The 27,574-nt window shown below is 38.0% G+C and overlaps 2 protein-coding genes across 6 annotated transcripts in view; both read left to right on the forward strand.

The window, feature by feature from the left end:
* CHUK (component of inhibitor of nuclear factor kappa B kinase complex) overlaps positions 1 to 20,847 on the forward strand; it is a 44,321-nt gene extending 23,474 nt beyond the window's left edge. The window contains exons 10-21 of one of the 3 annotated variants that reach the window (XM_028098542.1): positions 1,640 to 1,834; positions 2,817 to 2,919; positions 5,952 to 6,075; positions 6,473 to 6,624; positions 8,890 to 8,951; positions 10,114 to 10,223; positions 11,033 to 11,082; positions 15,700 to 15,796; positions 16,092 to 16,239; positions 16,629 to 16,762; positions 18,799 to 18,898; positions 19,658 to 20,847. In XM_028098542.1, coding sequence (XP_027954343.1) covers positions 1,640 to 1,834; positions 2,817 to 2,919; positions 5,952 to 6,075; positions 6,473 to 6,624; positions 8,890 to 8,951; positions 10,114 to 10,223; positions 11,033 to 11,082; positions 15,700 to 15,796; positions 16,092 to 16,239; positions 16,629 to 16,762; positions 18,799 to 18,898; positions 19,658 to 19,687 — 1,305 coding nt within the window. In that variant the 3' untranslated portion in view covers positions 19,688 to 20,847. The remainder of the gene's footprint in view (positions 1 to 1,639; positions 1,835 to 2,816; positions 2,920 to 5,951; positions 6,076 to 6,472; positions 6,625 to 8,889; positions 8,952 to 10,113; positions 10,224 to 11,032; positions 11,083 to 15,699; positions 15,797 to 16,091; positions 16,240 to 16,628; positions 16,763 to 18,798; positions 18,899 to 19,657) is intronic. The other 2 variants (XM_028098543.1, XM_028098544.1) reach the window with 2 other exon arrangements.
* Positions 20,848 to 21,088: 241 nt separating this feature from the next.
* The window catches only part of ERLIN1 (ER lipid raft associated 1), a 40,353-nt gene continuing 33,867 nt past the window's right edge, over positions 21,089 to 27,574 (forward strand). For 2 of the 3 annotated variants that reach the window (XM_028098545.2, XM_028098547.2), the window contains exons 1-3: positions 21,089 to 23,133; positions 23,420 to 23,542; positions 25,248 to 25,329. In XM_028098545.2, coding sequence (XP_027954346.1) covers positions 23,430 to 23,542; positions 25,248 to 25,329 — 195 coding nt within the window. In that variant the 5' untranslated portion in view covers positions 21,089 to 23,133; positions 23,420 to 23,429. Of the gene's footprint in view, positions 23,158 to 23,419; positions 23,543 to 25,247; positions 25,330 to 27,574 lie in introns of all 3 variants that reach the window. The other variant, XM_028098546.2, reaches the window with a different exon arrangement.

Below are 27,574 nucleotides of genomic sequence, written 5' to 3' on the forward strand. Positions count from 1 at the left end.
AGGGCTCATCTCATGACCCTGAGATCATGACCTGAGCCAAATTCAAGAGACGGGTGCTCAACTGACTGAGACACCCAGGTGCCCCTGGATTATTTATATTCTTTGATTATACTCATCCCTTTTACCTCTCTGCCTCTGCCTACCTTGTTTTCTACCTAGAAGAACCTTTCTTCTTTCAATCTTTCCTTGTTCTAATCTTACTTCCTTTCCAAAGTTTAGCTCATAGTGCCTCCTCTCTTATAAAGTGTCCCTTTCCTCCCACCAAGTAAACTCCATTGGAATCTGCACAATACTTTACATTATAGTACATATAGCATTTTGCCTTGTATTTTAGTTCTCTTAATGTTTCTTAATATCTTCTATTTGGCCATTATCCCCTGGAGGGCAAGGATCATAAGTTACTCAATTTGCATACCCACTACCACCACAACACACTTAATAGTATTTACCATAGTAGTCACTCATTAAATACTTGAGGAACAAAAGGATAAATGTAAGTTATATTTCCTCTCTCTTTCTTTTGCTCTCTTATGGTTCAGCTTTGGTTGTGGGATTTCATGATTACTTACCTAGTTTGACATAAACCCTGTGTAAAAGTATATATCCACCTTAGGATATCCATCCTGAATTTCTGCTATTGTTATTAGTGGCAGCTGTCATAACATCTGCCTAGGATGGGAAGGAGTGGGAGGTCTCATTTGGGATACTGGTTTTGTAAATCCATGTCAACTTTGACAGTTCCCTTCTCTTCCTCTCACGTTTTTCAAATATAAAGGTTATGGTTATTCTAAAAGGAAAGTTAATGCTTTACCTCGGTAATAAGCATTTCTAGCAGAAATAATTTTAATCTAACAATACACTGTATGTTATTTGAATTTAAAGAAAAATAATTTTAATCATTTGCATACACTAGTCAATATAATGCACTGGAGAAATATAGGTATTTGTATGGCTTTATATCTAAGGACAATAGAAAGAAGAGGATTTAAAATCATGTTGTTTTCAAAAGACTTCTCAGGGCTCTGGTTTCTCTCTGCCAAAATGGAGCTTAGAAGATCTAATTAACAGGATGTTATGTGAAAGCACTTAACTCTGTGGTTGGCATCCAGGGACTTCATAAATGGTAATATTTCCTTCCAGGTCTACGATAAGTTTCTGAGAATAAATAAGTGTTGCCTTTTTTTTATTGTTTAAATTTTTAAAAATTAATTAATTAAATTTTTTTAGAGAATCCCAAGGAGGCTCCATGCCCAGCGTGGAGCCTGAAGTGGGGCTTGATCTCACAACCCTGAGATCATGACCTGAGCTGAAATCAAGAGTTGGATGATTAACTGACTGAGCCACCCAAGCACCCCTAAGTGTTGCCTTTTAAAATTGGGGTTTTTATCTCTAGATTTTGTACATCCCTATAATTTTGAAACTTTATTCTTTGGATCTAACATCTGCTATAGGAAAGTAAAGTCTACTGTTCAGTTTTCAGAATGTCATTTCATAATTTTGGAAGGAGATCTCATTTTGGAAAATGATCGAATCTTGTTTAGTATAAGATAATGCCTTTTGCTCATATTCCCTTTAGTATCTAGCAGTGAATCTTTTATGTAGTAAATGATCAATAATCATTTTTTTCTAATTTATACAGATAGTACACATCCTAAATATGACTTCTGCAAAGATAATTTCTTTTTTGTTACCACCTGATGAAAGTCTTCATTCACTACAGTCTCGTATTGAGCGTGAAACTGGAATAAATACTGGTTCTCAAGAGCTTCTTTCAGAGACAGGAATTTCTCTGGATCCTCGGAAACCAGCCTCTCAATGTGTTCTAGATGGAGTCGTAAGAGAATTCTAATATACCTAGAGTATAAGAAATCTGAATCTGTTAGCATAGAGGGATTGCATGGCCTGCATTTTTTTTGATGCATAGTTGGAATCCCCTTGGGGGGAGGTGTGCACCTTATAATTCTTACTTTAATTTTATCCTACTCATTACTCTTATCACTGCTTTGCAAGGTGAACAAGATATGCTTTAAACTTTGTATGACTTTCTCTTTGGTGCCAGTTTTCTCTTTCTTTTTTTCCCCTTTTGTACTTAAAGCCTAGAACCTTGAAATTAGACCAGCAGAGTCATAGATCCTGCCAGAGGATAGATGGATGGTAAAATATTGTGCTCATGACTCTCTTGTTGTTGTTGTCGTTGTTTTACTTTATTGAGGCACATTTTATATATCATGTAATTTACCCATTTCATGTGTACAATTCAGTGATTTTTTTTCGTGAATTTGCCTAATTGTGCAGCCATTGCTATAAATCAGTTTTAAGAAATTTCCATATCAATAAGATCCTTCATGTCCACTAACTCTTAATCTCCATTCTGTTCACTTCAGGCAACTACTAATTTACATTCTATCTCTATAATTTGCCTTTTCTAAACACTTCATATAAGTGGAATCATACAGTCTGTAGTTTCTTGTGTCTGACTTCTTTCACTTAGCATTATGTTTTGGAGGTTCATTCATGTCCTAGCATGTATCAGAACTTCATTCCTTTTGATTACTGAATATTCCCATTATATGGATATATGTTGTTACGACTTTTTGCTTTTGTCCTTTTGGGTCTGGTGATTGTTTTTCACTTTAGCCCATATTACAGTTATTTATTTATTTTTCCTAAATAGTAATCTAGACCTTAAATCTGTAAGGTGTATGCTGATAAACATTGACATTATTCATTTGCATTTCACATTAGGAAATGTGGTGTTTAAGTACTTAGAGAACCTAGTATTTTCAAGGATTTTTTTTTAATTGTTTCTTTTTCAGAGAGGCTGTGATAGCTATATGGTGTATTTGTTTGATAAAAGTAAGACTGTATATGAAGGACCATTTGCTTCCAGAAGTTTATCTGACTGTGTAAATTATATTGGTAAGTATAGCTCATTTACTGACTGAGGTTTAAACCTGAAATAATATAATTTTGACTCAGTTTGGTTAGTAGAAATGGTCTTTTGGTGTTTCTGTTCTGTATCTCATACTTTGGGTTTTTAAGTGTGGTGAAAAATGAATTTATGTAGTTTGGAAGGTGAAATGGTAGATTTCACGTCACCTCTAGGTCCTCATTTGGAAGAAGACTTAATTTCCGCAGGATAGGGCTTTCACAGAAGAATGAATCTCCACTATTAATTAAGCCTACTTTCTAGTTGTTCCTTCATTATTTAAGCATGTTCATATATTTCATTTTATCACATGAATACTGCTTAATGTTCAAATGTTTTCATTTATCCTGTGAAAATTATTCTTTCCTTTGGAAGAAGTGATCAATTTCTGTATATCCAAAACTAAAATCAAGCATAATATTGTAAAATCAAGAACAAAACTGGGCATAGGGCTAAAAATATGTAATCTTTCCTCTGTGTTACCTTCTTGTTAGTTTTTTTAACAACAGTTTTAAATTTACAGAAAAATTGAGTAGATAGTACAAAGTTCTCATGTTATTCCCCTTCCCAACACATATCGTTTCCCCAGTTGTTAACATCTTATATTGTATAGTACATTTGTTACAAGTAAAGAACCAATATGTAATTATTAGCTAAAGCCCATACTTTATTCATTTTTCCTTAGCTTTTATCTGGTGTCCTTTTTCTGTTCCAGGATCTCCTCCAGGATATCACATTACATGTAATTGTCTCTTTAGGCTCCTCTTGGCTGTGACAGTTTCTCAGACTTTTCCTTGTTTTTGATCACCGTGTTGACAGCTTTGAGGAATACTGGTCAAGTATTTTTTAGGATGTTCCTCTGTTGCAGTTTCTCTGTTTTTTTTTTTTTTTCCCTCATGATTAGAGTAGGATTAGGGTTTTGAGAGAAAGATCACAGAAGTATAGTGTCATTTTCATCACATTATATGAAGAGTACATACTTTCAATGTAATTTATGACTCTTGGTGATGACCTTGGATCACCTGGCTGAAGTAGTGTCTCTCGGGTTTCTCCACCTTAAAGTTTAGTCTCCCCCCTCCCTATACTGTACTCTTTGGAAGGAAGTCACTATGTAGAACCCAAGGAATGAGGAATTAAGCTGTTAAGCTCCCCCTCTTTTAAGGATATAGTACATAATTTATTTGAAATTCTTTTCCATGTGACATTTGTCTCTTCTCTCCCATTTATTAATTTATTCAATCATTTATTCTGTCAATATGGATACATGGATATTTATCTTATACTTTGATTATAACCTGACTAATTTATTTTGTTCTTCAAATTGTTGCATCTTTGGTCACTAGGAGCTCTTTCATTTGGCTTTCTCTGCCTCTTTTACTTGTGCCATCAATTAGGGTTTTTCGATTTTTTTTTTTTAGCACTTCCTTTCTGGCACCAAAACATGTTCCAGGTCTATCTTGTATATTTCTTGCCCCAGTCCTAGGATCAGCCATTTCTCCAAGGGGCCCTGGTTGCTTTATTTGGAGAGTAGTGTTAGAAAGCAAAATCTGGACACTAGGAGTGCTTTTTGCTACTGGAGTATCATTTCTTAGGCCCTTTTATTTTTTAAAATATATGATTTGTGTGTGTGTGTGTGTGTGTGTGTGTGTGTGTGTGTGTGTGTGTGTTTGTGAAAAGACTCCCCTCCCCTAGACTTTTTCTTTAAAGTTATTTTGTTTTTGTTTGGTTTGGGGTTTTTTTTGTCTGTTGTAGGAAGTCTCTGGAGTAAGAATGGGTATATAAGAATAGAAGAAAGGTTATTTGAGACAATTATTAGGGGAGATAAAGATTTTTCCAGATATATGGTTTTATTTATTTATTTATTTTTAAGATTATTTATTTATTTATTTGACAGAGACACAGCGAGAGAGGGAACACAAGCAGGGGGAGTGGGAGAGGGAGAAGCAGGCTTCCCGCGGAGCAGGGAGTCCGATGCGGGGCTCGATCCCAGGACCCTGGGATCATGACGTGAGCCGAAGGCAGACGCTTAACGAATGAGCCACCCAGGCGCCCCTGGTTTTATTTTTTTTAAAGTCTGCTTCAGATAATGTGGTTTTTCAGTATTAACCCAGTGTAGTATCATTTCTCTGAATGTTTTCATTGGAAAATAATAATGGAGACTATAATTGCCACCTTAAAGTATAGGATGAATCTTTTTCAATTTTGGAGAATTTCATAATGTTAAAATGTTAAAATGGAATTTCAATGAACTTAACATATATCTGCCATAGTTTTATTTTTTTACTTAATTTATTTGAGAGTGAGAGGGAGAGAGCATGAGCAGGGGGAGGGGCAGAGGGAGAAGCAGACTCCCTGCTGAGCGGGGATCCCAGTGTGGGGCTCAATCCTGGAACTCCCAGATCATGACTTGAACCGGAGGCAGACACCCAACCGACTGCATCACCCAGGTGCCCCTCCCATGGGTGAAAGTAGCATTCCCTTTACTAAGGGCAAGAGATAACCATCAATAAATAATTTTATATATCTGGCATTGAAGAAAGCATATTTTACTAAATTGCTACTTACCCTATATGTTTTTCTCAAGTTGGGTTGGTAGTCCAGGAGATGAAATTTATTATTCAGAGGAAGGAAAGACGATGGAAAGATTGTGGAGGACATGGGACCTCATTTAGAACTTGAAAGGAATAAAGAATTCGGATTAATGGAGATAAAAGGGAGTATTCCCCGTTAGATGCAAGAAAAAAAAAAGACAGATATAGGAATAATTACAAGCTTTGTGATTATATAGTGATTATTCATTTTTATTTCCCCTCATACCTGGAATAGGGTTTGTGTATTGCAGGTGGTCAGTAAATGTATATTGAACTGAATTTAACAGTAACAATTTATTCTTTCTAGCATTAGTTTCTAGAATCTATGGGAATGATATTTGTATGGACAGGAAATCAGAAAGAATGATAGACAAACTCTAAAATTTTAAAAAGTAACTTCCCTCCTCTTTTTTCCATCTTTTTACATAAAGTACGGGACAGCAAAATACAGCTTCCAATTATACAGTTGCGTAAAGTATGGGCTGAAGCAGTACACTATGTGTCTGGGCTAAAAGAAGACTACAGCAGGCTGTTTCAGGGACAAAGAGCAGCCATGTAAGTGGATTCTGTTGTTTATAGGTGCAATGTTGTGTGCATTAATGCTCAAGAATTAATCTTGCTGTTTTCACTAATCAGTATTCCATGCAATACTGAAATATTGGGCTAATCTGAAGTGTAATATTCTGACCAGACTTAAGAATTCTTACTAATGATCTGAAACCATCCAGTAGCAATAGTTTGAGAGTAGTTCCTGAAAGGTCCTGGTATAAGAAGATTGTGTTATCTTAGAATATCACAGGCAGGGAGTCTTTAGAGATTAGATTCTAGAGATTAACTATTTCTCACAGATTGATAATAGAAATTTAGGCTTTGAATTTATTGCAATTTAAGCTATTAAATTTTTGTCCAATATTTCTGAAATACTGTTTTTTTTTTTTTGGCTGTGGTTTAGGTTAAGTCTTCTTAGATACAATGCTAACTTGACAAAAATGAAGAACACTTTGATCTCAGCATCTCAGCAACTGAAAGCTAAATTGGAGTTTTTCCACAAAAGCATTCAGCTTGACTTGGAAAGATACAGTGAGCAGATGACTTATGGGATATGTGAGTGTTGGGGTAACATGTTTGAAAGAAGTGTTGAATCTCTTGAAGCTGTCTGCTACTTTGCCTTCTTGCCTCATAGCCCATTGTTTTATTTATATTCACGTTAGAACAAGAGACAGGTTGCCTCAAGTCGTCATAAACAGTGTTTGTACCGAATAGTAGCTCCTTTAACCTTTCGTTTAGCAACTTTACTTCTCCACAGTTGGACTATAATTGGACTAAAATTGTTTAGCTCCAGAAAAATTCAAAAGCAATTTAAGAACTTTTGATTTTCAAGCCTCATTTTTTTTAAAGATTTTATTTATTTATTTGACAGAGACATAACGAGAGGGAACACAAGCAGGGGGAGCGGGAGAGGGAGAAGCAGGCTTCCCGCGGAGCAGGGAGCCCGATGTGGGGCTCGATCCCACCTGGGACCATGACCCGAGCCGAGCGCAGATGCCTCACTGAGCCACCCAGAAGCCCCTCAAGCCTCAGTTTTAAAATAGATACAAAGTTTTGGGGCGCCTGGGTGGCGCAGTTGGTTAAGTGTCCAAGTCTTGGTTTTGTCTCAGGTTATGATCTCGGGGTCCTGAGATTGAGCCCCACAATGGGCTCCGTGCTCAGCATGGAGTCTGCTTAAGACTTTCTCTCCTTCGGGCGCCTGCGTGGTTCAGTTGGTTAAGTGACTGCCTTCGGCTCAGGTCATGATCCTGGAGTCCTGGGATCGAGTGCCGCATCGGGCTCCCTGCTCAGTGGGGAGTCTGCTTCTCCCTCTGACCCTCCCTCATCTCATGTGCTCTCTCGCTCTCTCTCTCTCTCTCTCATTCTCACTCTCTCAAATAAATAAATAAAATCCTTAAAAAAAAAAACCTTTCTCTCCCTCTCCCTCTGCCCCCCCCCCCCCCGTGCATGCTCTTGCGCTCTCTCACTCTCAAATAAATAAATAAATCTTTTAAAAAAAATAGATACAAAGTCTGTATTGGGGTGACTCCTTAACCAGGGAAATCTTAGACTATCTTTCTGTAAATAATAACACAAATAATTCCAGGAGTTTTTCTCCCAAATCACCTACTGTCGAGTCCCATTTTTTTTTAATATAGTACACAGTCTCCAGTTTCTTACTGTTTGACTCCAAGCTCTCTCCCTTCAGATGCATTAAGGAAATGTAAGATGCTGAAGGGGTCACTGCCAGTATTTCTATTTTCTGTCATAAAACAAATTCATTTTTGGGAAACAAGTCCTGTTTGTATACTTGTCTTGAGCAAGTATAGGTGCTGAATAAATGATCAGCAGTGTCCAATTGGGTGAATAAGTTTACCCACTGGAGCTGGTTCTATGATGTTTTATTTCTATTTGTGTATAATAGGCATTCTGGTGAGTGACAAAACACTAATTATTTCACCAAATTATCTTTGACTAGTCAGCTGTATATTTTATACAAGTGTTAAAAAAGAATGACATAGACCTGTATACTGATATTAAAAGATCACTTGGGTCTTTAATAGCAGTGATGTTTTAAGTTGGGGAAACAAGCAAAGAAAGAAAAGCATATAGAGATGGTCTCACTTGTGAGGGAAAAGGGTATATGTCTATGTAACAAATGATTAACAGTAAGATCTTTAGACTGGAGAGGAGGAAGAGAGAGTCTTTTCTTTTTATATCCTTTTATAGTATTTGATTTTTTAAAAAATCATGTATTTTCTTTTTTTCATTTTTAAGAGAAAACCATTTATATTGGTTTCTTAGGGGTGCCATAACAAGTTACTGTAAACTGGATGGCTTAAAACCACAGAAATTTACTGTCTCACAGTTCCAAAGGCTGAAAATCCAAAATCAGGGTATTGGCAGGGTCATGATCCCCCTGAAAGCTATGGGGAAGAATACGTCCTTGCTTCTTCCTAGCTTCTCATGGTTTGCCAACAGTCCTTGGCTCCTTGGATTGCAGCTGCAGCACTGTAATCTCTGCCTCTGTTATCAAAATAGAGCTCTCCCTTCTTATGCCTGGGTCTCCGATCTCTTCTCTTCTTATAAGGATATTAGTCATACTGGATTAATCAACCCTACTCCAGGATGACCTCTTAATTTAGCTAATTGCATCTGTAGTGACCCTATTTCCAAATAAGGTAACATTCTGAGGTACTGAATTAAGACTTCAACATATCTTTTTGGGGGACAGTTCAACCTATAACAGCATTTCTGATGTTGATATGGCAAGGAGGTGGATAGGTCAGTAATTAAAGCTATGGCTATTTCTGAGATAACCAATTAATACTTTTTTTTTAGCCTCAGAAAAAATGTTAAAAGCATGGAAGGAAATGGAAGAAAAGGCTATCCACTATGCTGAGGTAAGATCACTAGTTCATTCTATATGCTTATTAATTCCTGAGGTCTCTTTTAGAAATTGTCTTTGGTTTTGGTATGTAGAATATTTTTCATGTTATCCCTGAGTATCAGAAAAAATCTAGTAGATGCTTTGTGTACCATAGCTGATAAAAACAAGGGCTTTGGACAAATGAGATAAAACTGAAACCTCACTAAACTTCAGTTTCTAAGGGCGCCTGGGTGGCTCAGTCAGTGAAGTGTCTGCCTTTGGCTCAGGTCATGATCCCAGGGTCCTGGGATCGAGCCCCGCATCGGGCTCCCTGCTCAGTGGGGAGCCTGCTTCTCCCCCTCCCTCTGCCGCTCCGCCTGCCTGTGCTCTCTCTCTCTCTCTCAAATAAATGAATAAAAAAACCCTTCAGTTTCCATATTCTATTATGTGGACTTACCCTTTTTAGTAGGGTTATGCAGATTAAATGGGAGTAAATAAATGGTAGCTATTGCTGTTATTTTTATGAGCGGTTTAGATAGGATAGTTATACATCTTGGTTACCTGAAATGGTCCTAGTTTATACCTGCCTTGCCATAATTATCAATAGTACTCCCTTTCACTCTCAAAATTATGCTTGTTTGGACAATAAATTATATATATGGTCATGCTAGTTATAGCTCATTCTCTAGGAGGCATATTCCTTCCTCAGCTCTTATATCCTTCCATGGTCCCACTAAATTGTTACTCTCTTGGATGCCAGTACTTACCCCAGGGACATGTGTAAGGCAGTTGATATCCTTGGGTAGAAAACCCATTATCTTTATCTTTCTGCATTCTTATTCAAGGCAGTTGGAAACAAGAGGCAGTGAAAATCATAGAACTGAGATGCACTGGTTTTGGTGGCCACTTTTTCTCTGTCTCGTTAGTGACACCTCTGTCTCTTTGCTTCTCAGGAGGAGAAAGCAAATGCTAGTAGTTTACTGTTGTCAGAAGAGAAAAGAGAGAAGCATAGGTATTAAGTCTGTTCTTGCATGAAAGATTGTCAGAATCTGAAGGATAAAAAAGCTCGGACAAAATCAGCATTTCATATTAAATCATTTAGTTCCCCTACTGTTGCAGCAAGTCATTCTCTGAGTTCTTTTCTGTTTTGTGTGGTGGTGAGCCTGTCATTTCTTTTGTGTTTCATCATATATTAGGTGGGTGTCATTGGTTACCTAGAGGATCAGATCATGTCCCTGCACACTGAAATCATGGAGCTGCAGAAGAGCCCTTATGGAAGACGTCAGGCAGACTTAATGGAATCTCTGTAAGTAAGGAAGTCTTGTGTTGCTGGTATTGGTGACAAAAAAAAATTTTTTTTGTCTCAGGTGGTTCTTCCTGTGTATATTTGGCATATTAAGCCTGTATCTGTTCTTTTCTATAGTTTTTCTTTCTCCAAATATATTGCCATCATATTTTAAAAGGAAGTTTTTCTTAGTCACAGAAATTTTGGAAATAACTTCAGGGACGACCTTTGCTTTTTTAATCAAAGCATCTTTTCATATGAGTGTTACAAATTTTCAAGTATTCTAAGTTACAAACTATTGCTCTACTTACCATAGTTCTGGCCCAAGTTATTGTCCATTAAATGCCCTAAATGAGGTTAACTTTCTAAGTGAATCTGGATAGAAATTTCAGATTTTTTTTTCCCTAATCACAGGCCTTCATTTTTGCCCATTTAAGTGTTTCTGATGCAGGAATGTTGTAAATGTGATGGTAGATCAGAGCAGATAATGAAGTGTATTAAACTTTGCGTTTTTATTTATTTATTTTTTAAATTTTTTTAAAAAGATTTTATTTTTAAGTAATCTCTACACGCAGCGTGGGGCTTGAACTCATGACCCCAAGATCAAGAGTTGCATGCTTTACTGACTGAGCCAGCCAGGTGCACCTAAACTTTGCATTTTTAGATCTTGCTTATTACTCAGTGAAATGCTCTGTAAAATGTTTGTTAGCAATATGTACTTGCTTTAAAATAGGTTTATACTGTATTCAAATAATATTGTTCATTTCAAGTTGTTAATTATTAGTCATTGAATTATCTTCACTTTTGGAAGCATGTTTTCTCTTTCATAGGGAACAGCGTGCCATTGATCTGTATAAGCAGTTAAAGCACAGACCTTCAGGTAAGACACTTACCACTGTACACAAAGGCATTTTAGGAAACCATCACAAACTTAACAAATCCAGGGGATTGAATTTTAAAACAAGCTGCAGAATAAATTCCAGTTTTGGTATTGCCGTAGAGCTGTTTATGGTACAACAGCTTTTAAGTTGGTGAGAATTTGAGAGATTAGGAAGGCAAAGTAACAAGAAAATTGGGATAGAAAACTTTAATTTAAAGGGAAGTGAAAGGAAGGAATGAAAGAGAAAAAAGGAACTCAAAGAAGGGGAAGAGGAAGCAAGAAAATCTGTGGAAAGATAGAAAAAATAAGTGCTGCTTAAGATTAGAGAGGTTGGAAAGAATTTGATATGATGGATTCAGGTGTGGAATGATCAGAGGGAAGGCCCATGTGCGAGGCCAAAGCATGTACCTTGAAAATTATGCCTTCATCTGCACCTGGTAACTGCTTATTTCATTGGCAAAACAATTCCTGTCGAACATTTGCTGAATACAGAACATGGTCTGTTGACAAGAGCATTGGAGTGGTAATTGGAAGGCTTGGATTCTAGATTGGGTAGCTTACTGACCAAGTACCTAATTTTCTTGTAACTAATTTTCCTCTTCTGTCAAATGGGGCTGAAACCCAGCTTTCCTAACTCAGTGAGTGTGTGTAGCAATGTATTTGAGAGGGTGTTTGTGAAAATGCCTTGAGAAGTAGAAAGTATTATGCATCTGTAAGATATTATCCTTCTATTAAAAATTGATTTGTTCTGATGGGTTATAGAAGAAATAAAGGTGAAGCCTGTGCCTTAATTTGGTATATATACCTAAATTACCAATAAATAAGTAAAATAAAAGACATAAGTTTTATACTTTAAAATTTACAAACATATGCAAATTAATATCCATCCATATGAAAGTCTATCTTAACAAATAATGTGATCTCCTTTACATTGGTTTTTATTGGAGTGGAATTTGTTAAGTTTATTCCTACAGACATTTATGAGGTACATATAAGATAGGCACCTGACCCTGCTTGGGGTTAGGGATGGTTAAAGGTTTCTTGCAGGAGACGACATCTGAGATAAGCCTTAAAGGGTAAGTAGCAGTAGCTAGGTGAAAGGAGCTGGGCTCTTGGATATACAAGTATAGTCGTAAAGACATGTATGTGTAACACTTAGCATGTTTGAGGAATTGCAGTGACTGGATTATAGAGTTTTGGGAGAGAAAGGCTGGATCAGATGTGGCTGTATCATAAAGGATCTGGTATGTTATGGTAATGGATGATGGATCATGGCACTAGTACCAAACTATGCAAGTAGTCATACTTTTCACCACTATGCATTCACAGTTAAAAAAAAAGTTTCATTTAAGTATGTTCTTGATAAAGTAATAAGAATTCTATTTAAATCTCAACCCTTGGGTACATGTCTTTTCAATATTCTGTGTGATGAAATGGGAAGTGCCCCTAGAGCACTTCTGCTCCATACTGAAGTGTGCTGTTTTTCTTAGGAAAGCCACTGTGTCAGGTGTCTTCTCAAAAGTTAGTGAAGCATGACTGTCACTCTAAGGGGAAAAAAAAAAACAATGTTAGTTGGCAATGATAAAATTCCATATTTCAGGCAAAAAAATAGAGTTTAGGAAAACTTGTATCCATCAACTGAAATTTGTCAGCTTCTCAGTACTTATAAACTTTTTTGATGAGATCAGTGGTGATACTAAAAAGAGTTGCAAAAATGTAAAACAAGGCCAGTTTTCTCACTAACACTTTTTGGAAAATAGTTATTTTTAATAAAAATATGTTAACAGGTAGTGAGTTTTTTGTTATTTTTAAGTAAATAAGTATTTTTAAACAAGAATTTTTGAGTGTATAGGGATCCTGAGACCAGTAAGTTGAGGACTGCTTATCTAGGCTATTCTTTTCAGAAGCTTTGCTGTTAAGGAAAAAAAAGAGGTGAGGAGCTAAGTGATGTAGAATCAGGGGAGGTCAGTCTTCAGAAGGTAGACTTGAACATATTTATGTGCTTGGGGCCAAAAGTCTGTGAAGAGGGAGGTCCCTAAACAAGCTTGAAAGGCTGACTCAATTAGGCTTGCTTCCACTGATATTAGAGGGATTGACGGTGTGGATGCTAACACTTCTGTGGGTGTAGGGGTTGGAAGGTGGGGCTCTTACTGTTGTGGCCTCCCATCCTGAAGTAAGAAGTGGGGTTAACTGTTAACAGAAGAGGTGATGGGGTTAACAGAAGAGGTGATGACTACATAGATTTAAAGAGTATGCTAAAGATTTTTAAAAGCTGGTGTGTGCAATGGAAGATGTTGCTGACCCAGAACATTTATTAAGAATCCAGAGCAGAAGTGAAAACCTGTGAATTAGTAGTGACAACAGAGGAAATGGTAGTATAATTTTTTTGTTGGTGGTGTTTAGTGGCTTGGCTGCAGGAACTGACAGAGCAGATGGTTAGACTGATCCAGGCTTAGGATTTTGCAGAAAGTGATATAAGTGATAGAAGTTATGGTTAGAATAAAATAGTTGAAACTTAAGATTTCAATAGAGCAAGTCTAATTCTTTTTTTCCCTTTAATCAATGTTCATTACTCCCATTCTTCTGGTCAATGAATTGAGTATTGCAGATAAAGATACACAAAATTCCATCCATTGGCTCAAATTACCTTCCTGTAGTCAGTGATAACATTTGTTTGTTGTTGTTGCCTCTTTCTCCTCCCCTCCCCCTCCTCATTATTATTATTATTATTAAGGATTTTAAGTAATCTCTACACCCAATGTGGAGCTCAAACTCACAACCCTGAGATCAAGAGTTGCACACTCCACCGACTGAGCCAGCCAGGCACCCCTGGATTATTTTTATAAAAACTTTGCAGTAGCCCTGTCAGCATACTAGCATATCATAGAGCCTGGAAAGAAATTTCCTATCTGTGTAGCTTCTTCTGATCATTACCTTGAGTGACAAACTAGTTGTAACAAGAAGTTTTGTCTATTGTTGGAGCTTATGTAATCATAGTTGATACATGGTCTCTGGTGTCTTTTCTAGCTTAGAGTTGACTTGAGACTCTTGTTAAGCTAAAAATGGTGAAAAACAACTTTCTTCATTTTGTATGCTGGAGAAGGTGAATGTTCTGAGGTCTCTGACCATCTAAATGAGCTAGTTATATGGGGAAGCTTTCCTGGTCTATGGGATTTAGGAAGGAGTGCTGTTGGGAGAGGAGCCTGTTTGGAATATCTGTATCTGGTTGTTAATAAGGGAGAGACAAAGAGGGACATGTGTGGGGAATAAACTTGAGCTATGGGGGAGAGGTCCTTGCAGTAATAACAAAAGACACTGAGCTTTTTAAAAACCTTTTTTGATACCCCTTTCATAGTAAAATGTGGGTAATAATAGTAGCCATCTCACAGGACTCTTATGAGGGTTAAATGAGAAGTGTTAAGTAGGTAATAGCAAATAATATTTTTGCATTTGAGATTATTGTCCAAGGAAATAACCAGCTTGATCTATGAGCAGTCTTCTAGTTTTAAATACTTTTTAAAATATAACAATGCTTTTTTTTTTTTTTTTTTTGAGAGAAAGGGAGAGGTAGCGTAAGCTTTGGACAAAGGGAAAGGGAGAGAGAGAATCTTAAGCAGGCTCCACACTCAGCGTGGAGCCTGACACAGGGTTCGATCTTACGACCCTGACATCATGACCTGAGCCGAAATCAAGAGTCAGACACCCAACCGACTAAGCCACCCAGAAGCCCTGTTTTTGTTTTTGTTGTTTTTAAATTGAGGTACATCTATAAACTAGAACGAACTCACTGTTTCCATACACATCCTATTTGAGAACATTTGTCAGCTTCCAGTTTATAATATACTACCCTCAAACTGAACATTCAGGGCATCTGCAGGTCCTTTTATTAGTGCATCAGATTTGTCTTAAGTCTGTCAGCTTTTTTCAAAGTTTTCATGGGCTATAAACAGATGGATAGACATGAGATCCCAAGCAACCTAGATGGGGCGAGGGCCTCCTTCTTTTGAACCAGTGAAATTTTGATGACTTGTCCTACTGTTTTGTTTTTTTTTAAGATTTTATTTATTTATCACACACACACACACACACAGCACAAGTAGGAGGAACGGCAGAGAGAGAGGGAGAAGCAGGTTCCTTGCTGAGCAGGGAGCCGGACGTGGGGCTCGACCCCAGGACTCTGGAATCATGACCTGAGCCGAAGGCAGACTCTTAACTGACTGAGCCAACCAGGCGCCCCTGTCCTACTGTTTTTAAATAAATGTTATTAATCATCCAAGAAAAATTGATCTTTCAGCCAGAAAGCTGCATATGTATCTGGGATTTGGGTTAATATGGGTTAAAGATGGGTAAACATATTCTTCTCAAAACAGGCAACTAAGTCCTATGAAGCTACAGTGATAAATTTGTATACGCATTATATACACACAAACACACATACTTTGTTTTTAGATATATAATTGTTTATATATTATATAATCTTAAAATTTTAATCCAGTTTTAAGTTTAAATGGAGATGTTCATTAATTAAAACTAGTTCTAGATTTTTAGGAATTTTTTATTTGGAGGCTGATATGTTCATGCAGAGAGGTTATACCCACTGACTGAGATCTTTTATAGATCACTTCTACAGCGACAGCACGGAAATGGTGAAGATCATTGTACATACTGTTCAGAGTCAGGACCGGGTTCTCAAGGAGCTGTTTGGTCATCTGAGGTAGAAAAATTGTTTTATTTCCTCCTGAGGAGCCAGGGTACTTTTTTTATGTTCCTTTCAAAATATAATATCCCTTATTGGTAAATATACTAGACCTAGAAAGATATCTGGCGATACTTTGGGTAGCTTGACCCCAGTTGTGTGCATTTAGGTGTCCTATTTGTGTGCATCACTGTGGAGATCAGTCTCTACATCTGGTGCTGATTGTGGTTCATTTTCCCAGCTGGGTGTGGGAGTATGGTGTACAGTCTTGGGGGAGATGTGTAATTATCTGACGCTGATTTCATCTCTCCAGCAAGTTATTGGGCTGTAAGCAGAAGATTATTGATCTACTGCCCAAGGTGGAAATGGCCCTCAGTAACATCAAAGAAGCTGACAATACTGTCATGTTTATGCAGGGAAAGAGACAGAAAGAAATATGGCATCTCCTTAAAATTGCCTGTGTAAGTAACTTTTAATGAATTATTTTTTTTAACTTAAAGATTTTATTTATTTGACAGAGAGAGCACAAGCAGGGGGAGTGGCAGAGGGAGAGGGAGAAGCAGGTGCCCTGCCCCATGCAGGGCTTGATCCGAGGACTGGGTTTTTTTCCTCCAACTAAAGTGGAATGAGAAGGGCAGATAAATTCCGTTTTAGTCAAGAAAGGGGTCAAGGACAGGACAGTTTTGTACAGAAATACTTACATAAAGATGGGGATAGGTTCGTACAGAAATATTGTGGTTGTGTATATAAGCCGTGGTAGAAGTGTAAATTTTAGGAATGTTGTAGGAAATTGTATGAGTCAATGGTGATGCTTGCCTATAATTTTTTTATTTACTTTTTTCCCCTTCAGACACAGAGTTCTGCCCGGTCCCTCGTAGTATCCAGTCTAGAAGGTGCAGTAACCCCTCAGGCATCAGCATGGCTTCCCCCAACTTCAACAGAACGTGAACATCCTCTGTCATGCGTGGTAACTCCTCAAGATGGGTGGGTTCACTTTGCAACAATAGATAGTTGTTTTCAAGAGCAGTGGTAGGAATGAGGTAGAGTAGAGCGTAGTGGTTAAGACATAGTCTTCAGTGCCTTATCGACCAGGGTTGAATCCTGACTGTCCCTTTGTAATAACCTTGTGCAAATTAACTTGATTCTTTTAATGTTCACATTTCCTCACCTGTTAAGTGGGAACTGCTGTGAAAATTCAATTAGATGTTGTATGTGAAGTACCTGGGAAGTAAATATCAGCAAATGTTATTTATTTAGCTCAATCCAAGTTCTAAGTTCTTTCTCTGTTACTGGCTTATCAGTTCTTTTACCCAAGTTATTTCTTCCATAACCATTTATCTCAGAAATTATGCTCTTTTGCATTTATCATTTTGGGGTTCTTGATCATCACCCCTCTAAAGAATGATTGAGTTTAATCTACTCTATTTTATAACTTAGTATTTCTAAAATTAGACTTTTTTCAATGCTTTAAATCAGTTTTGCAAATAAGAACTCAAGTTTGAAGCCCTGTATTTTCTTTTATTAATTCCTACTCCTCTGCTAAAAGCTGAATGACTACCCATTTCTGTTATTTTTCTCAGCATAAGATGTGCCGTATCCAGAGCCAGTGGCTCTTTGCTAGCTTGTGTATTGTCGCTTTTTTCACAACTCATGGAGGCCTCTACAGCAGCACGAGCATTACCTGGAAACTCTGTCCATAATTAGTTTTGCAGAAGTGCAGCCATGTACATCACTGCTCAGGAGGTCATGCAGTTGCACATTCTGTACTCTACTTTTAAGAGAGAAAAAGCACATGGCAGGAAGGAAAGCTGATATCAGGTATTTTATTTTTTTTAAAGAAAGCAAGTTACAGGGTATATCTTGGGGTCATTAGAGATTTGGCCCAATGTAATACATCCACAGCTACAGCACAGGCTGTAATTTAATTGACTTAGGAAATATTCCATTAATCAGAGTTGAAGCAAATAAAACTTAATACATTACTAACCTTTTTGCTTTTATTAAAGGCATTTAGGTTTGTTAGGGGATGTTAATGGTTGCAAATGTCACCTCTATACAGGTAATTTCTAATTTGAGGTTGTGGTTGTTAGCAAAAGCATGTCATACAGGAATTTTAAATATGTTTTCCAGTAGGAATATGTTACAAAGTAAAATTGATTTCAATTATAATGTACACATAGTACTTAATCGCCAAGGATTGGAATCTGTTGGCCTCAATTTTTCCATCTTTTGAACACGAGCTAAATTAGAATTTAGTTCTAAGCTTATAGTGGCTACCATCCATGGCCTAGAACTGATTTTAGTAAGGTAGAGACAGAGGGTTGGTAAAAGGTAAAGGATAGAGGCCATATGGCAGAGGGAAATGGGGAAGGTAGAAACCAGAATCAGGATTTCCTTCAAATATAAACTTCCAGGGATACTTGTTGGTTCTGGGGAGCTCCCCTGTGATGCTATTTTCTTCTTCTGTCCTCAGGAATCAGCTTGCTTGTTTTCTTTTTCACTGCTGTCACCTGTAGTTTCCAACCAGAGTTTTCACCTTCCCTCATCTTTGCAGACCAGATTGTACTTTTTTATCTTCACCCCTACATTTGTGTCTTTGAAATAAGCATACTGATGTTTCTACTACTTATAAGGAAAGGGAAATAGTCCAGAAACAAAAAGAGATTTTTCATGTATCTGTACTGTAATTATCTCCCCCACCTCCCAGCAAGCATTTTCGGTGTGGGAAGTGTTGTATGGGAGTGCCGCTTTTGTTTCAGAGGAAAATGAGATTGGACTTTTAGTGGACTTCTTCTCATTTGAGCTGGGCAGAGGCAACAGCTTGGATTAACAAGTAGGACTCTGCCTCTGGGTGGGAGGGAGGAGGAAACTGAAGACTATAGGAATCAGCTGCACTGGGGCACTGGCTTGCAGGGCTGCGGGTAGGGCAGTGATCATCCTGACGCTGAAGACCAGAAGGTAGAGGAAATACATATGCCCCTTTGCTGCATTTGAAAAGGCTTTGTTTTTTCATCATACAGGGAGACTATAGCACAAATGATAGAAGAAAATTTGAACTGTCTTGGCCATTTAAGCACTATTATTCATGAAGCAAATGAGGAACAGGGCAGTAGTATGATGGTAAGTTTTATATGGATATGGGTGTTTTAGGTTTGTTGGGTGCAAAGGGTTTTAACTTTCCATGCTAGCCTCATCTGGCATTTGGGATGCATATGGGGAAGAGAAGAACCCAGAAGAAAGACAAAGAACATTTGCGTTATATCCTCGACCTCAAATCCCTGTCTTCTCTTACTCACGGATATTACTCATGGATATACTAGGATTATGTCATCAGTAATCTTCAACAGTAGCATATTTGGTCGAATTGAAGGGTGAACTTTTTTTTGCAATGTGACCACTGAAATTGAATGGTTTGTATCTTTTGGTTCAGCAATCAGTTTTCTCCAGGAAGATGGGACAGGATTTGTACTATAATTCAAATGTAGTAACTGTAGTATGCAAAATGAATAATGTTAATACAGTTGTAATTAGAAGTATTAAGAAGATTTGGTTACTGCGAATTACTGATTTGTTAAAACTCAGAGAAACCACAATAAAATGTTTACTGAATTAACTTTACTACAGTTAGTCTCAAGGGCAACTGTTTGTATTTCCTTTCATTAATTATTTACTTCAAATATTTATGAAAACTCTGAAATACTTTTTTAATCGGCAGGAAAGAAGGTAAAACTAAACTCTCTAATTGTAACTTATACTTTTGATTTTTCAACTTTTGATTATAAAATGTTCAAACACACAGAAAACTTGCAAAAAGTAACACCCATAAACCTACTGCTTATAGTCAACATCTAATTGTAACTTTTTCATGCCTGGTTTTAGAATCTTGATTGGAGATGGTTAACAGAATGACTTGCTACTTATTCACTGTCCCCAAACCTATGGAAGTTGTTGGTGCACGTGTTGGAAATTTGTTTTTCTTCCATGAAACCATTCTTCAGATACCAGCAAATGGAAGAAATGGCTATGATCAGAAAATATGCATGATTTTAAAAGCACAGTATTTTGACTTTAGGAAATTTTAACATCTGAACAGACAGAATTTTATGTCAGTGGACTTGTTTAAATATGATAGCTACTTAAGCACATCATGGCAATCCATTTGTCTTCAAACGTGATACAACACTTAACTGACTAAAAACATCTTTTACTATTTAACTTGGGCATGAGGCCAAAAGTTAGTATCTGTAATTGGAAAACAAAACTTCAACTAATATATGTGTTGTAAGTTAAAGTTGTTTGCCTGTTTCTGTGGAAGAGACTGCTTTAAGTAAAACTATACTTCATGAAGAATAAACTCTACCTCCTTGTGTTGCATTCAGAAATGCTCTTCCTGGCAACATAAGGAGTTTAATCCCACTGCACATTTGACAGTATCCTTTTCCTACAGAAGGAATTGTGCCTCTGTACCTTTAATACGAGTTGATTCTCACAAATCTTGTTAAATGTGCTATGTGTATATGTATTTAAGATGTACATTTAATAATATCAAGAAGATGCCTGTTAATTTATAATGTGTTTGGAAACTTGTTTTTTCACTTATAAAAAGTGGATCATTTGTTTAATGAATTTTTCATGTCTTGTCCAACAAATTTATAAAGATCTGCACTCCCTTATCTGTAATTCCAAAAATCTAAAAAGCTCTGCAAGCAAGGTCTTTCAAAAGCTTGGTAACAAATCTAATCTGAACTGACATTGAAATCTACTTATCCCATTTAGTGTGAATATTCATTTACTTTGCTGTGGAAATATTAACATATTTGATTATTGGGGGGGGCTGCCACAGACCCTGCTGGGTGTTTATGTAGTATGGTATATGTACTGAATTACCTTTCTAAAATCTGAAAATTTCATAATTCTGAAACATCTTGCCCTAAGGGTTTCAGATAAAGGATTGTGGATCTATCATCTGTTAAGTAATTTAGAAGGTATTATGTGTTTTTTAAAAAATGTGAAATGCTTTTATATTCTAGACAGTTTTCCACTTTGTGTATTAAATGATTTTTAAATTACTTTTAGAATCTCTATTCATTATAATCAGATTATGATAGAATGTATGAATATGGTTTAGGAAGAGGTTCCATGAAGTGGAACTGGAGCACAGAATAACATAATGGACCTTCAGTGTACTTTCCTTAGGAATTAAACAGGACTTAACAGTAAAAACAGCATTGGGTAGCTTCTCTTAATATAGTCTTTTTCTCCTGAGATGTCCTGTCACCACTTTCCATGTCTAAAAACCATGCTCATATCTTGCTCTATAAACTGAGGTCTTAGTCACCCCATCCCCATTTTGCTAGTAGTGTCATTTTCCATCATGGAAATCTAGTTTGAAATCTTGGGGCTGTACCCTCCTAACTTTTTAGTTATCTGGTACTACTGTTTCTCTAAATATGGAAATTCTGACTGTCAGCTATTTTAATAGGCCGTTGTCCCTTGCTTCTCTAGTTCTAGAAGGTTTTAATCAATAAAACACATATTGGGTACCTGTTGCTTGGAAGACAGTGAGCTAGATGGCAAGATCAGAAACAGTTAACAAAGGCAGTACAAGAAGAATGCTTATCTGGGAGTCTGAACATTGCAAACCATCCAAACACTGAAATGGTTGTTGAAAGGATTTGTTTAAATGACTGCATATTTTCTAAATATCACTGTAATAACTGATAAAAGATCTGTTATAGGGTGTGGCCATTTTATGGTATGGCTGGGGTGATATGGGCAGGTACTGTGAGTCAGAACAGGTTATAGTGAGAGATCACCTAAGACTTGTTTCTATACTCTATTTTTTATTGGGTCACACCTTTTCAGAGTTGAATGGCAATTGTGGATTGTATACATTTCATTCTTTACTTCCAGCAGTATTATGAAAAACGAAGAGAATCCATCCAGAAAATGGGCTGGAACAAGTTGTTTTTCCTTCTTTTTGCTTTCTGGAAGTAAAATAGCTAAGTTTTGCTAATATCATTTATCTGGAACAGACAAGGTCCCAGATATTTGTAGGTAATAAAAGTCCTATGAACAATACAGGTAAGTGCATTTATTGAAGGGACGGGGCAGAGTGGCCTGGGAGGGCTTGCTTTAATGAAGGCTTGAAGTCCTGTTTAGGACTTCTCATTTCCAGTTACTACCTTTTTGGCTTCTCTGCCTCCAATCTGTTTCCACTCTAAGCCATTTTGCAGACTCACTGGCCCTAAAGTACTGTTTTCCCATAATTCCCTGCTCAAGGTTACAGAGCCCTGCCATGCTAATCTCCTTTGTCCAGTTGTGGTCCCACTAGCCTTTCAAGGTTTACAGGATTACTGCCCAACCTACTTTAAATACACTGCCTTTATTTCCCTTGTATTCAAACATCTCATTCCCATCTCTACTCTTAACTTTGTCCTTTTTGGTTTTGGTAATGTCGGCACAAAATCCATAACTTAACAGAAGACTCCGGTGAAAAAAACTCTTTCTGTTTTCCAGTCATCCACCTCCGTCTCCCTGCGGAAAAAATGCATGCAAGCCTTTCAGAGTCTGGGCCTGGTGTAGCCTCTAACATCCTTTCCAACACATGGGCTTCAAGGAAGTTGCAGTGCTCTTTGAGCCTACCTGGAGCCCCCCACCCCACCCCAACACACACACGCACACCACTCTTACGTGCTTAGCTCTTTCTGTTCCTATTTGGGATGACCTTTATGAAGCCCTCACTGGATCGATATTCTGGCACACTAATCGGTGCTCAGAAAAATACCTGATGACTGAAAGACGTGGTCAAATTGAGTATCTTTCTCTTCTGAACTTCCACAACACTTTTCTTGCAACAGGTCTATTGCTCCTGAATTCGCACAGGATCCGTGCCTGAAGCACGTGCTTGTCATACGGTATAAATAGCTACCACACCGAGTGCAGGAGTGGGTTTCTGCACAAGAACAAACTGACCAGTCCCTCGTCCCAGGCGCCACCTCCTTTCCTCTACATCCCTGCTTACTCCAGTCGGCCGACTTCCCTTCTCTTCCAGAGCAGGAAACCAGTATTACGCAGACAAGTGCTCACGTACCTCCGAAGGCGGGAGGCCAGGAGAATTTTGTCCTGCCTGCTCCCCGTCTCTCCGGTGGCGCGGTGAGAGCTGCGTCGGCGTGCGTGGCTGCGCAGCCGCAGACCCGGCCGAGTGGGCGGGGCCGGCTCTTGGCGGCTGTTGGCGGGGGTCGGCGCGGCCGGGGAGGCGGCTGCACGTGCAGGCGGGGGCGATGCGTCACTGATCCGTGAGGCCCGGCCTTAGGGTCGGCCTCCCTCTGGAGTCTACGGCTGCCACCTTCTCAGTTAGTGCCTTCCGCCGGGTTTGGGTGGGTGCGAGGGTGGGGAGCGACCGTTGAGAGAGGGGGGTGTCGGGACGCTCGCCGAGGAGGGGCGGCCCACGGCCCGGTTCGGGCTGAGGGGTTGGCTAGGGGAAGTGGGCTGTGTGAGGAGGGAAGAATGCGAGACAAGGGGCACAGGGCTCCCCGGCTCGGCCTGCGGAAGGACGCCAGCTCTCCCGAGGGAGGGTGGAAACTGGAGGGGGTGGGCCTGTCACTCACGGGGCTGGGGATTCTTTCCTCCCTCATCTAGGAGGAAAAGGATGAATATGACTCAAGCCCGGGTTCTGGTGGCCGCAGTGGTGAGTCTGGTGGTTGTCCTTCTCTACGCCTCCATTCACAAGATCGAGGAAGGACACCTGGCTGTGTACTACAGGTGAGCGGCATGTGCAGTCAGCTCAGGTCTGAAGTAGGTAGAAAGGGGACTCCCCTCAGAGTGAGTCTGTGAAGTTGTACCCTCTTGCAGCATCGGGGAACTCTTCCAGTCTTCGGAAGTGATTTTCGTCCCAGCCCTGGGGGAGTATGGAGGCAGAGCACCCTCTAGGTATTTGTTCTAGTGCCCTGTGCATTTTGTGCAGACGTTAAGACTTTCTCCAGAAAAGTCTTCCTAGCAGACCGCAAACTCAATTACTTGTGGGAAAAACGAAGGAAGAAAGAAAGGCAATCCACTGTGAAAGAAACTCCACTGTGACTGAAGAGGTGGATAAATCACATCGCTGTACAGGCTTTTAGTTTGTAGTTAGAGATGCCATTTAGAAACTCTGGTGCTGTTTGTGGTTGTTCCTTAGATTTTTTTCCCTCTCATAGTGGAAATAGTGACCGGTTCTGGCTTAGGAAGCCATGATGACCATGACAATTGTTATATCTCTGGGCCTTGAGGGACAAATATAGCATTGATGGGCCACCATTCTCCCACCTTACCCTTTCTTTTCAAGTTAAGGAAAGGAATAACGGATGTGTTGCTCTCTGGGTGAGGCGGAATAGTTTTTCCTTCAGCATAGTTCCAACCAGTTCCTTTTGTGTAGACAGGACATTTTGGAGAAATTGCAATTATAATGTATTTGAAAGAGCTTCAACTTTCTGCTTGTTTTTGTTACCCCCCAAAACTGATATTTCTACTTTAACATCCATCCTGAATCTAGTTTCAAATACAATTTTAGTGGTAGGTCTTAGCAGATGGAAATCTAGCATAACAAATGACAGATTAGTCCATATTTCCACCTAGTTCAGCATTGTCTTCCTGACAGTAAAACTGAGGAAGGAACATTTCAAGGTATTGCTCTCAAAGAATTAGGAATGGACCTCAGTTCAACTTTTCTTAGTTATTTGTTATTAATTCTTTGAAACCTATTTATGTTTTCAAGATAAGAAACTAAGTTCTATAAATTTATTATTCACTATGTAAAATAGGACTTCTTTTTTATACTTGCCCCCCAAATGCCTCCTTTGTGGAATTTTTAAGATGTAGTTTCATATTTCTCACATTCCAGAATTTGGTGAACAAGTCCACAGTTATATACTATCTTATTTATAGCTTATCCCCTACCCTTCATCTTTCCATGCTAAGTTTTTGTTATTTTTAATAGAGACTTTAGTCCTCCAGTATTTTAATGTAGGTGGATAGAGTAAGAGTCACGAGCCTCAGAAATTTTCTCATTCTTTGAAACTTTGTGTTATCTTCTTTTTTCAACCTGATGATTAAATGTATTATGTTTTGAATTTGGTTCGTGTTCTGTACGATTAAAGTACAACAGCTGAGGGCCATTAGAATTTTTTTCACAATTATTTCTCAGAAGCTTAAAGACCAAGGAGAATCCTTTGTACCTGAGAGCAGTGCTGGAGACCCAGAGGTATCATTGTTGGAGCTTATGAAACAAGGTGTAACATTGGCAGTTTAATTTGATCTTTTCCAACTTTGGCAGATATTTTAGGGACCGGTAGTTCATAATGAATAGCTCTTATTAGTGAGGTTTTAGTAGGTCAGTAGCATGAGTAAGAGTGAATATTTATTATAGCATTTTAGTTTTGAAAAGAGGATTTCTCTTTTTATAATCTTGTCAAATTGAAACATCTTTTTGCAGGGGAGGAGCTTTACTAACTAGCCCCAGTGGACCAGGCTATCATATCATGTTGCCTTTCATTACTACGTTCAGATCTGTGCAGGTGAGTGATTCCTAGGGAAGCTCCCACACTGGATAGACAGGTGTGACAGGAACAGTTACCACATTTGTGGGTGGAGTTGGATTTCTTTATTGCTTAAGCAAATGGTGGTATTTACTTAAATACAGGAGTTACAAAGTTCAGAGTACAATTGTCACAGTACACGATTTTGAACCACCTCACTCTCTTAAAGTATGTTAGAAGTATGAGCCAGGCAACTTGGAAGGACTGAGGACTTCCCCCATCTCTATAGTGCCATACAGCAGGTTTTTTGTTCCTGCTGTCAAAATAAAAGCAGGACTTTGAAACACAACTAGAAATACAAACCATTGATTATTTCATTTAGAGTGGTGTTTGATTTCCATAGAGGCCAGGTCCTGGACTGTTAACATGTAGGATCTAAATTTTTATACACAACTTTTCTGCCTAACATTTTTGCCTGGGACATTAAGCACAATTGTATGTGGAACCTTAGTGAATGTTCTATTTTGGCAGCATCCCAGAATACTTGAAATAAGCATCTGTTCATTGAAAACAGTATCTTGGCCATGGGAGACACTTAGTAAATATCTTTTGATACAACAAGATGAAAACACAGGATTAGATCATGACTGCTTTTGTAAGCTCAGTGTGATCATAAATCTTTGGATTCAGAAGTTTGTGTACTGTCTGCTGCTGATTTATCCAGGACTCAGGAAAATTCAGTGTATTTAATCTTGTAATTTAAGTCTAGGCTCCGTGCTAGTGAGAGTTTCATCATGAATATTTAAATCCTCCAGATTTCCAATTCCCTTTTAGATGGCTTTGGGCAAGAATTGTGTCTGTCGAAATGAAATGTAGTGTTCTTTCCCTAGTCAGACTGATTTCCATATTGTTTTCCCATGTTTATTTTTTCACTCTTGCCTTGGTTCATATTGTCACCTCTTTCATTATCTCTCCTTTCATTACTGCTCTCCTATCTCAATCTTGCCAGTCTTTTAACGTCTCATTGCAAATCCCTCTTCTTCTAATCTATAGCACCTAAAGTCTGTATGGTAAATTTTGGCTCTTGTCATGTTTCCTTTAATACTGTTGTTTGTATTCTCTAAGTTTCTTTGTGTATTTTCTTTCCGGAAAGTTTCCCAACTTCCCGAATCGGGTTGTAACACATTTATATTTCTGACCTTTCTGCTTGTGGTGAAAGTTGTTAAATTGAGCTGATTTCTTAGGAAGCAATATGGTGTAGTGAACATGAGGCCAGAAACCTGGAGACTTAGGTTCTGGCTCTGGCTTTGCCACTAATTGATTACATGACTTTGCAGAACATTTAACCATTGTAGACTTCAGTTATTCCTCATGAAAGAAGGGGTTTTAATTACATGACCTCACTAACAGCCCAAACAGTTAGTAATGATGTTATCAGTGGCATCCTCAGACCCTTAGAGATAAGGAGCTTTTTAAAAACCTGTTCAAAGCCAGGCAGATCTGTTTCTGCTTTCTTGGAGCTTATTATTTTGAGGCATACTGATGCAGAGATATATAAAAGAGTTACAGTCAATAAACATTAAAACAGATTTAGAAGTTAACATATACTGTGTATGTATATACGCATAAATAGTAATAAATTGTCATACTTACAAGACATGAAATTAGTAAAAAGATTTTAGTATAAACTAGTATACCTCACATATACAAAATACTAAAGGCTAGAGCCAGTGCGGCTAAATAGGAATGTTCTTTCTTTATACATGACACAATAACATTCTAGGAAAGAAATACAATAATAAAACTCTTTTAAGAAATTGTTCTTGTAAGAATGCGACATAAATTTATTTTTAGGAATCTTTGGAACGCATGAGAACACAACCTATATAAACAAATGGTTTAACAAACTTGGCAGCTGAAAGGAATATACAAGTAGCATCTTGGAAAATGTGAGATCCTGCATATGATATTAAAAAAACCCAAAACCTATGCTTAGAGAAATATGAAAACCTTCACCCTTTAAAGCATGTATAATATAACCAAAGACTTACTTTTAAAATAAATGTTTATACTGAGAAGATAATTTTGGGTTTGATAGAAAAGAAGTATAAAAGTACTTGAAGATAGGATATTAAGTAGAGGATTTAACATTTGAACTCTTCCCTAGTTCTTGGCTAGGTGACATCCTCTAGGTTAAATAGGAATGTATATTAAAAGCTGATAATGGGATATGGAAATTGAATTTGGTTAATATTTTGAAGGAAATAAATTGAACTCATCTCTT

The sequence above is a fragment of the Eumetopias jubatus genome, unplaced genomic scaffold, assembly GCF_037043125.1.
Source record: "Eumetopias jubatus isolate StellerSeaLion01/CBP00866 unplaced genomic scaffold, mEumJub1_p1.0 scaffold_17, whole genome shotgun sequence".
In the NCBI taxonomy this organism is placed as follows: domain Eukaryota; kingdom Metazoa; phylum Chordata; class Mammalia; order Carnivora; family Otariidae; genus Eumetopias; species Eumetopias jubatus.